This window comes from Coregonus clupeaformis, chromosome 39 (assembly GCF_020615455.1).
Source record: "Coregonus clupeaformis isolate EN_2021a chromosome 39, ASM2061545v1, whole genome shotgun sequence".
NCBI lineage: Eukaryota > Metazoa > Chordata > Actinopteri > Salmoniformes > Salmonidae > Coregonus > Coregonus clupeaformis.
The window spans coordinates 5,767,088-5,777,301 of NC_059230.1; the positions used below are offsets into that span (position 1 = coordinate 5,767,088).

The 10,214-nt window shown below is 41.8% G+C and overlaps 1 protein-coding gene across 1 annotated transcript; it reads left to right on the forward strand.

The window, feature by feature from the left end:
• The first annotated feature begins 7,441 nt into the window (after positions 1–7,441).
• On the forward strand, positions 7,442–9,090 carry LOC121564736 (endonuclease domain-containing 1 protein-like). Its single transcript, XM_045211802.1, has 2 exons — positions 7,442–7,900; positions 8,314–9,090. Exons 1-2 carry the CDS (start codon positions 7,571–7,573, stop codon positions 9,025–9,027), a joined length of 1,044 nt encoding a protein of 347 aa, XP_045067737.1. The 5' UTR covers positions 7,442–7,570; the 3' UTR covers positions 9,028–9,090.
• Positions 9,091–10,214: the final 1,124 nt, after the last annotated feature.

Genomic DNA, 10,214 nt, shown 5'->3' on the forward strand with positions numbered 1-10,214 from the left:
GAACATATAATTGGTTAAACAATAAGCAGCACACAACATAGAAGATGTTGAAGAATATATTAGTGTTTTATTCCAAAACAGTCCCACTGTGTGATGTGTAACTTCTGACCCACTCTATGCTGACATACTCTACGTTTTTCTACCAAAACCAAAAGTGTGGATGCAGTCACTTTTTAGAGCGGTCTAATCTCGTTTACCCCCAAAAATGTTGTGTGATTAAAGTTCTGGGTCCATACGCGTTAGAAACTGGGAGTTCCGGTTAGCAAAGTCTCCACCCTCGCCAAAGGAAACTCTCAGCCAACCCACCCCATCCATAGACCGCCGATGAGTTAAGGAAACAAATCTCAATACATTTTTTCGCTCATTACAATTAATTAGTCACTACCATTTAGAGGCCCAGTAAAGTTTCAAGATGTTTAATTAGTCACTACCTTTAAAGGCCCAGTAAAGTTTCAAGATGTTTAATTAGTCACTACCTTTTAGAGGCCCAGTAAAGTTTCAAGATGTTTAATTAGTCACTACCTTTTAGAGGCCCAGTAAAGTTTCAAGATGTTTAATTAGTCACTACCTTTTAGAGGCCCAGTAAAGTTTCAAGATGTTTAATTAGTCACTACCTTTAAAGGCCCAGTAAAGTTTCAAGATGTTTAATTAGATACTACCTTTTAGAGGCCCAGTAAAGTTTCAAGATGTTTATTTAGTCACTACCTTTTAGAGGCCCAGTAAAGTTTCAAGATGTTTAATTAGTCACTACCTTTTAGAGGCCCAGTAAAGTTTCAAGATGTTTAATTAGTCACTACCTTTTAGAGGCCCAGTAAAGTTTCAAGATGTTTAATTAGTCACTACCTTTTAGAGGCCCAGTAAAGTTTCAAGATGTTTAATTAGTCACTACCTTTAAAGGCCCAGTAAAGTTTCAAGATGTTTAATTAGTCACTACCTTTAGAGGCCCAGTAAAGTTTCAAGATGTTTAATTAGTTACTACCTTTTCAAATCAAATCAAATCAAATCAAATTTTCAAATCAAATCAAATTTTATTGGTCACATGCGCCGAATACAACAGGTGCAGACATTACAGTGAAATGCTTACTTACAGCCCTTAACCAACAGTGCATTTATTTTAAACAGAAAAAGTAAGAATAAAACAACAAAAAAGTGTTGAGAAAAAAAGAGCAGAAGTAAAAATAAAGTGACAGTAGGGAGGCTATATATACAATAGAATAAAGTGACAGTAGGGAGGCTATATATACAGGGGGGTACCGTTGCATAGTCAATGTGCGGGGGCACCGGCTAGTTGAGGTAGTTGAGGTAATATGTACATGTGGGTAGAGTTAAAGTGACTATGCATAAATACTTAACAGAGTAGCAGCAGCGTAAAAAGTATGGGGTGGGGGGGCAGTGCAAATAGTCCGGGTAGCCATGATTAGCTGTTCAGGAGTCTTATGGCTTGGGGGTAGAAGCTGTTGAGAAGTCTTTTGGACCTAGACTTGGCACTCCGGTACCGCTTGCCGTGCGGTAGCAGAGAGAACAGTCTATGACTAGGGTGACTGGAGTCTTTGACAATTTTGAGGGCCTTCCTCTGACACCGCCTGGTATAGAGGTCCTGGATGGCAGGGAGCTTTGCCCCTGTGATGTACTGGGCCGTACGCACTACCCTCTGTAGTGCCTTGCGGTCAGAGGCCAAGCAGTTGCCATACCAGGCGGTGATGCAACCAGTCAGGATGCTCTCGATGGTGCAGCTGTAGAATTTTTTGAGGATCTGAGGACCCATGCCAAATCTTTTTAGTCTCCTGAGGGGGAATAGGCTTTGTCGTGCCCTCTTCACGACTGTCTTGGTGTGTTTGGACCATGATAGTTCGTTGGTGATGTGGACACCAAGGAACTTGAAGCTCTCAACCTGTTCCACTACAGCCCCGTCGATGAGAATGGGGGCGTGCTCAGTCCTCTTTTTTTTCCTGTAGTCCACAATCATCTCCTTTGTCTTGGTCACGTTGAGGGAGAGGTTGTTGTCCTGGCACCACACGGCCAGATCTCTGACCTCCTCCCTATAGGCTGTCTCATCGTTGTCGGTGATCAGGCCTACCACTGTTGTGTCGTCGGCAAACTTAATGATGGTGTTGGAGTCGTGCCTGGCCATGCAGTCATGGGTGAACAGAGAGTACAGGAGGGGGACTGAGCACGCACCCCTGAGGGGCCCCCGTGTTGAGGATCAGTGTGGCAGATGTGTTGTTACCTACCCTTACCACCTGGGGGCGGCCCGTCAGGAAGTCCAGGATCCAGTTGCAGAGGGAGGTGTTTAGTCCCAGGATCCTTAGCTTAGTGATGAGCTTTGAGGGCACTATGGTGTTGAATGCTGAGCTGTAGTCAATGAATAGCATTCTCACGTAGGTGTTCCTCTTGTCCAGGTGGGAAAGGGCAGTGTGGAGTGCGATAGAGATTGCATCATCTGTGGATCTGTTGGGGCGGTATGCAAATTGGAGTGGGTCTAGGGTTTCTGGGATTATGCTGTTGATGTGAGCCACGACCAGTCTTTCAAAGCACTTCATGGCTACAGACGTCAGTGCCACGGGTCGGTAGTCATTTAGGCAGGTTATCTTAGAGTTCTTGGGCACGGGGACTATGGTGGTCTGCTTGAAACATGTTGGTATTACAGACTCAGTCAGGGACATGTTGAAAATGTCAGTGAAGACACTTGCCAGTTGGTCAGCACATGCTCGGAGTACACGTCCTGGTAATCCGTCTGGCCCTGCGGCCTTGTGAATGTTGACCTGCTTAAAAGTCTTACTCACATCGGCTACGGAGAGCGTGATCACATAGTCGTCCGGAACAGCTGGTGCTCTCACGCATGCTTCAGTGTTGCTTGCCTCGAAGCGAGCATAGAAGTGGTTTAGCTTCGTCTGGTAGGCTTGTGTCACTGGGCAGCTCGCGGCTGTGCTTCCCTTTGTAGTCTGTAATAGTTTTCAAGCCCTGCCACATCCGACGAGCGTCAGAGCCAGTGTAGTATGATTCAATCTTAGACCTGTATTGACTCTTTGCCTGTTTGATGGTTCAGTCGGAGGTCATAGCGGGATTTCTTATAAGCGTCCGGGTTAGAGTCCCGTTCCTTGAAAGCGGCAGCTCTACCCTTTAGCTCAGTGCGGATGTTTCCTGTAATCCATGGCTTCTGGTTGGGGTATGTACGTACGGTCACTGTGGGGGACGACATCATCGATGCACTTATTGATGAAGCCAGTGACTGATGTGGTGTACTCCTCAATGCTGTCTGAAGAATCCCGGAACATGTTCCAGTCTGTGCTAGCAAAACAGTCCTGTAGCTTAGCATCTGCGTCATCTGACCACTTTTTTATTAGCCGAATCACTGGTGCTTCCTGCTTCAGTTTTTGCTTATAAGCAGGAATCAGGAGGATAGAGTTATGGTCAGATTTGCCAAATGGAGGGCGAGGGAGAGCTTTGTATGCGTCTCTGTGTGTGGAGTAAAGGTGGTCTAGAGTTTTTTCCCCTCTGGTTGCACATTTAACATGCTGGTAGAAATTAGGTAGAACGGATTTAAGTTTCCCTGCATTAAAGTCCCCTGCTACTAGGAGCGCTGCATCTGGATGAGCGTTTTCCTGTTGATTAATGGCCTTGTACAACTCATTCAGTGCAATCTTAATGCCAGCATTGGTTTGTGGTGGTAAATAGACAGCTATGAAAAATATAGATGAAAACTCTCTTGGTAAATAGTGTGGTCTGCAGCTTATCATAAGATACTCTACCTCAGGCGAGCAAAACCTTGAGACTTCCTTAGTATTTGATTTGGTGCACCAGCTGTTGTTTACAAATATACAGAGACCGCCACCCCTCGTCTTACCCGAGTCTGCCGTTCTGTCCTGCCGATGTAGCGTATAGCCTGCTAGCTGAATGTTATCATTGTCGTCGTTCAGCCACGACTCCGTGAAACATAAGATATTACAGTTTTTAATGTCCCGTTGGTAGGATAACCGTAATCTTAAATCGTCCATTTTATTCTCCAAAGCTTGAACGTTGGCTAATAGGATTGATGGGAGAGGCAGTTTACTCGTTCGCCGTCGGATCCTTACAAGGCACCCCGACCTACGTCCACGATATCTCCGTCTCTTCCTCACGCGAATGACGGGGATCTGGGCCTTGTCTGGAGTCTGTAGAATATCCTTCGCGAACGCCTCGTTGAAGAAAAATTGTTCGTCCAACGCGAGGTGAGTAATCGCTGTCCTGATATCCAGAAGCTCTCTTTGGTTATAAGAGACGATGGCAGAAACATTATGTACAAAATAAATTACAAATAACGCGGAAAAACACACATAATAGTACAATTGGTTAGAGGGCTGTAAAACGGCAGCCATCTTCTTCCGGCGCTAGTTATACAGTATTAGTTACTACCTTTTAGAGGCCCAGTAAAGTTTCAAGATGTTTAATTAGTCACTACCTTTTAGAGGCCCAGTAAAGTTTCAAGATGTTTAATTAGTCACTACCTTTTAGAGGCCCAGTAAAGTTTCAAGATGTTTAATTAGTCACTACCTTTTAGAGGCCCAGTAAAGTTTCAAGATGTTTAATTAGTTACTACCTTTTAGAGGCCCAGTAAAGTTTCAAGATGTTTAATTAGTTACTACCTTTAAAGGCCCAGTAAAGTTTCTGCCATACAAAGCCACGTGTGAAAATAGTTAAAAGACTGAAGCACTGGAAGCATTTAAAGGTCATACATGTAACATTTCTACCTGGAAATCATACATGTAACATTTCTACCTGGAAATCATACATGTAACAATTCTACCTGGAAATCATACATGTAACATTTCTACCTGGAAATCATACATGTAACATTTCTACCTGGAAATCATACATGTAACATTTCTACCTGGAAATCATACATGTAACATTTCTACCTGGAAATCATACATGTAACATTTCTACCTGGAAATCATACATGTAACATTTCTACCTGGAGATCATACATGTAACATTTCTACCTGGAAATCATACATGTAACATTTCTACCTCAATCAGTAATGAAGGAATAAAAAGGGGGGAGAGAGGAGTGGAAGAACGGGGAAGCGAGGGAGAGAGAGAGAAAGAAAGAGAGAGAGAGAAAAGAGAGGGGGAGAGAGGGAGAGAGGGATTCCCTGAAACTTCTGTAACTTCATGTTATGTGGGTAGCTTGTCTCTCCCTTTTCTGTTTCCCTTCCTCCTTGTTTTGTCCCCTCTTTGTCTGTTGTATCTGTATGTGTGTTTGTCCCCATTATGTTGGTGCGTCTGCCGGTGTGTGTCTGGAGTGGATCGGGGGGCGTGCTCAGGATCTGCCTCTCCTGTGCAGCTGCGGGTTGTTTCCAGTGATTCCTGCATACGCAGCTGCATCCTATTCTCTAGTCAACCTGCACTACTAATTCCTGGGCATGGCTCTCCACCGGCGCCAGATCGTTGTTCTTACTAGAGCGGTAACTTGGCTCACCAGTAGAGTTAAATTGTCTTTGTCTTCAGCCTGGCTCTTTACTCTCCTTAACCTGTCATTTGTTTTGTCTTCAGTTCAGACATACCTCCCAACCTGCCTGCCTGCCTGCCTGCCTGCCTCAGCCTCTCCTTCCTCCGGAGCCGACTAGCCCACTCTGTTCCTTTTCTTCAGTTGTTTTTGGACTAAGACAACTTTAACTTTTATTAAAATAATTTTTGTTTCTTCCACTCCCTTAGTCGTGTTTTGTTTCTCTGAGTGCTGGGTTTAACCATAGCGTAACACTTCAGGCCTATTCCATGGACACTGCTGTAACTTCAGGCCTATTCCATGGAAACTTCTGTAACTTCAGGCCAATTCCATGGAAACTTCTGTAACTTCAGGCCTATTCCATGGAAACTTCTGTAACTTCAGGCCTATTCCATGGAAACTTCTGTAACTTCAGGCCTATTCCATGGAAACTTCTGTAACTTCAGGCCTATTCCATGGAAACTTCTGTAACTACAGGCCTATTCCATGGAAACTTCTGTAACTTCTGGCCTATTCCATGGAAACTCCTGTAACTTCAGGCCTATTCCATGAAACTTCTGTAACTTCAGGCCTATTCCATGTGAACAACATTTCTCACCGTTTCAACACTGTGAAGGAGAAGCCTGTTTTTGTTTCTCCACAAGAGAATCCTCAAAAGTCAATAGACCATTTAGCTTATTTTATTAAAGTTTATTCATCAAATTCACAAGATCAACCTTAACCTGTTTTTTTGGATGCAGAATGAGTGAAATGTTGTTTTAATTGTCAACTGACTGCTTAAGTAAGTAAGTCTTGTCCAAGCCAGAACGGCCCAAAGTTCAAGAACCTATCTCTTGTTTCTGTAGCGTGAGGCAGCTGGATGTACAAGTACTGGACAGGAAGCTAATCTGTTAGAGGGCCTTACACCCAATCCATCTCCTTCAAGCAGACGCATCAGGTCCCATTTTATAGAGTCTTTGGTATGACTCAAACAGGGATCAAACCCCCAACATCTTATCAGGGTGGACACTACCCACAAGGCCACTAGTTGGCAACTGACTGCTTGCAAGTCAGATAATTATGCCAAACAAACAAGTACAGGTTGATCTGGTAACTTGTATAAATAAAACGAAAAGGAAGCTGACTGCTTGTAGCAGACTACTGTAGGCCAGGTGCTCTGTTTTCTTTAGACACACCTTCTCCCAGATCTCATGATAGAATAGTTCATCATTCAGTAAGATACTGTTTACCCAGTGGCCTGTTTACCACCTGAGGCATCCTTAGATCATGAGATAGGAAGAAGAACTCAGGGTACAGAGAGCGTTCACTCCTTCTGCATTAAACTACCAGGTCAAGGTTCATCTGGGGCATTTTATAATCAGTTGGCCAGGCAACTGTCAGGAGAAGGAAGGGTGGGAACATTCAAAATGATTTGTCCTCCTAAGATTTTGTTTATGAAATGAAGTTCAAACAAAGTCAATGTGTTAAAAGGTTGACTTTGGGCAAAAATGCAAAAGAACAGCTTTAAACTGTATAACTGATCAATGCACCATCATACCCAGTCATTTAATGGATCAATTAGATATTTGGCTTCAGAAGTTCAATTCCTGACTGATCTCTACCGCTTCCTTCCAAAAACAAATCCCCAAATCACCCCATTTCTTTAAAACACTTATCTAGGAAAAGTCAAGACATGACATTCTCAATGGCAGAGTTAGGGCCCATGAAAATGTTGAATTAACATGAAGTAAATTAAAATGTCTGTGGTGGTTCTTGTTAAAAGGCCCAGAGGCCTGATCACCATACAGTCCCATGGAATAGGCCTTCAGTAGGTGAGTCACATTTTATTTGTTACAGCAGTTTCCATGTAAGCATACAGAGGAGTTTATGCAAATCCACCCTATCTGTCTTGACATCTGAAGGAGGAGTCTCTGAAAACCTATTTAAAGCAGTCTGTCTTGACTCAGCTCAGCAGTCTCCAGTCTACCAACTGGTCTCTGAAAACCTATTTAAAGCAGTCTGTTTTGTCTCAGCTCAGCAGTCTCCAGTCTACCAACTGGTCTCTGTAACTTCATCTTTGTCTCTGTGGTGTCCAGTCTTCAGGTGATGATGGAGGTATTGAATCATCTCTCTACTCTCCTCCTCCTCTCTCTCCTTCCTCCTTCTCTCTCTCATGTAGTGGTGAAGTTCAGCGAAGTTAAAGAGTGCAGTGATTTCTTCCTGGAGGGGACAACTCCAAATCTCCCGGGTATTTTGGTTGATGGGACAGTCAAGGACCAGAACCGCTACAAACCGATTTGCCAGAAGTACAAAGACAAATACAGGTTTGCAACTCTCTACGACACGACCAACAAGATCCCTGTGTTTTCAGCCTACACCTTCACTGGTCCTCCTCCTAAAGGCAGACCAGATCAACCCTGGATGATCGAGCCCCAGGTAGGCCTAATGTTTTGTCATATAACACAATTAATTAATGTATGATTGTTGTTTGTAGGTCTAATATCTATTCATTCAACATTTGTATTTGTTTACTGGTATAGACATACAGTATCTTTGAGACACGAATGCACCTTTTGGTGCAACCATGTTCAGCTTAAGTTTGGATTGTGAAATTGTGAATATTTGAATGAGTTAATGTATGAACTTTTTAAAGAGATAATGTATGAACATTTTATAGAGTTAATGTATGAACTTTTTATAGAGTTAATGTATGAACTTTTTAAAGAGTTAATGTATGAACATTTTAAAGAGTTAATGTATGAACTTTTTAAAGAGTTAATGTATGAACTTTTTAAAGAGATAATGTATGAACGTTTTAAAGAGTTAATGTATGACTGATGTTTCTGCAGCTGGAAGATATTAAAAACATACATGACATGAAGGTGGATAAAAACGTCAAAAAGCAGGCTGCGGACGCGGACTACGAAGTAAAAATAAAAAACATGAAAATACACAGAGGTCATCTATTCCCATGTTCGTATGTGCCTGATATGGAAACCAAGAAGTCCACTTTCACCCTGACAAACGTCGTTCCCCAGGCAAGTTCCTTCAACCAAGTCAGCTGGCGTTCAATGGAGTGCAGTGTCAGAAAAACGCTTCAGAAGGACTGTCTTGATAACAACGGGAAGATAAAGGCCTATGTGGTGACTGGAGCAGTGCCCAGTAAGAGCAACACACTGAACAACCGAGTGAACATCCCATCTCTCCTGTGGACAGCCTACTGCTGTTACAACAGCACCCAGAGACAGTGGGTGGCCGAAGCACACTGGGGTGAGAACAAAAAGTATGTAAGGGGGGACAGATTGCCCTCAAACACCTTGGCAGACCTGTATAAGATGCTGAACCAGTATTATGGTGATGTCAAGCACTCCAAAGATGGTGTCAAGGTGTTCCCAGATGATTGTCAGAATGGAAAACAGGATGATACAGGGAGGAACGGAGAGGCTGGGGCAGGGCAAAAGAGGAGCGGAGAAATGAGCGGAGAGTCAAAGGGAAGCATAAAGAGGCAAAGAGAAACAGGGGATGAGGAAAATGACTGTGACTTTGACTGTGATGAAGAGTGATGAGTTTTGTCCGGTGGTAATTCCCATAACTATTGAGTTATAAGTTATAAGGGTTATAATGGTTATAATGGGTAAGTAATAAGGGTTATAATGGTTATAATGGTTATAATGGTTATAATGGTTATAATGGTTAAGTAATGAGGGTTATAAGGGTTATAATGGTTATAATGGTTAAGTAATGAGGGTTATAAGGGTTATAATGGTTAAGTAATAAGGGTTATAAGGGTTATAATGGTTATAATGGTTAAGTAATACGGGTTATAAGCCAGGGTTATAATGGTTATAATGGTTAAGTAATGAGGGCTATAAGGGTTATAATGGTTATAATGGAAAAAGTAATAAGGGTTATAAGGGTTATAATGGTTATAATGGTTAAGTAATAAGGGTTATAAGGGTTATAATGGTTATAATGGTTAAGTAATAAGGGTTATAATGGTTATAATAGTTATAATGGTTATAATGGTTATAATGGTTAAGTAATAAGGATTATAATGGTTATAATGGTTATAATGGTTAAGTAATAAGGGTTATAAGGGTTATAATGATTAAGTAATAAGGGTTATAATGGTTATAATGGTTAAGTAATAAGGGTTATAATGGTTATAATGGTTATAATGGTTATAATGGTTATAATGGTTATAATGGTTATAATGGTTAAGTAATACGGGTTATACTGGTTAAGTAATAAGGGTTATAAGGGTTATAATGGTTATAATGGTTATAATGGTTATAATGGTTATAATGGTTATAATGGTTATAATGGTTAAGTAATACGGGTTATACTGGTTAAGTAATAAGGGTTATAATGGTTATAATGGTTAAGTAATAAGGGTTATAATGGTTATAATGGTTATAATGGTTATAAAGGTTATAATGGTTAAGTAATAAGGGTTATAAGCCAGGGTTATAATGGTTATAATAAAAAAGGTTTAAGGGTTATAAATGTTAAAAACATGCTCCGTTACTTTGGCGACTAAGAACGTATTTTTTTAACCTCCCGCTTTGGGCTGGATGTGTCAATGTGTAGTTCACACATGCAGAATTACTGCCCTCTCTACATTTCACCCCTCACATTTGAGTGAAAGCTAGTGTGGTGCCATAATTTGGGGTGAGCTGTTGTAACTTCTCAAGGGATATGTTCTGTGTTGGACGGTGATGTTATGCCTTTCATAGACTCCTGGTGTATC

Excerpts from the sequence above, each read along its gene's own strand:
- LOC121564736 (XM_045211802.1), top strand. The coding sequence starts at position 7,571 with ATGATGGAGGTATTGAATCATCTCTCTACTCTCCTCCTCCTCTCTCTC. Across the intron at positions 7,901-8,313 it reads CCTGGATGATCGAGCCCCAG|CTGGAAGATATTAAAAACAT; the intron begins GTAGGCCTAATG and ends ATGTTTCTGCAG.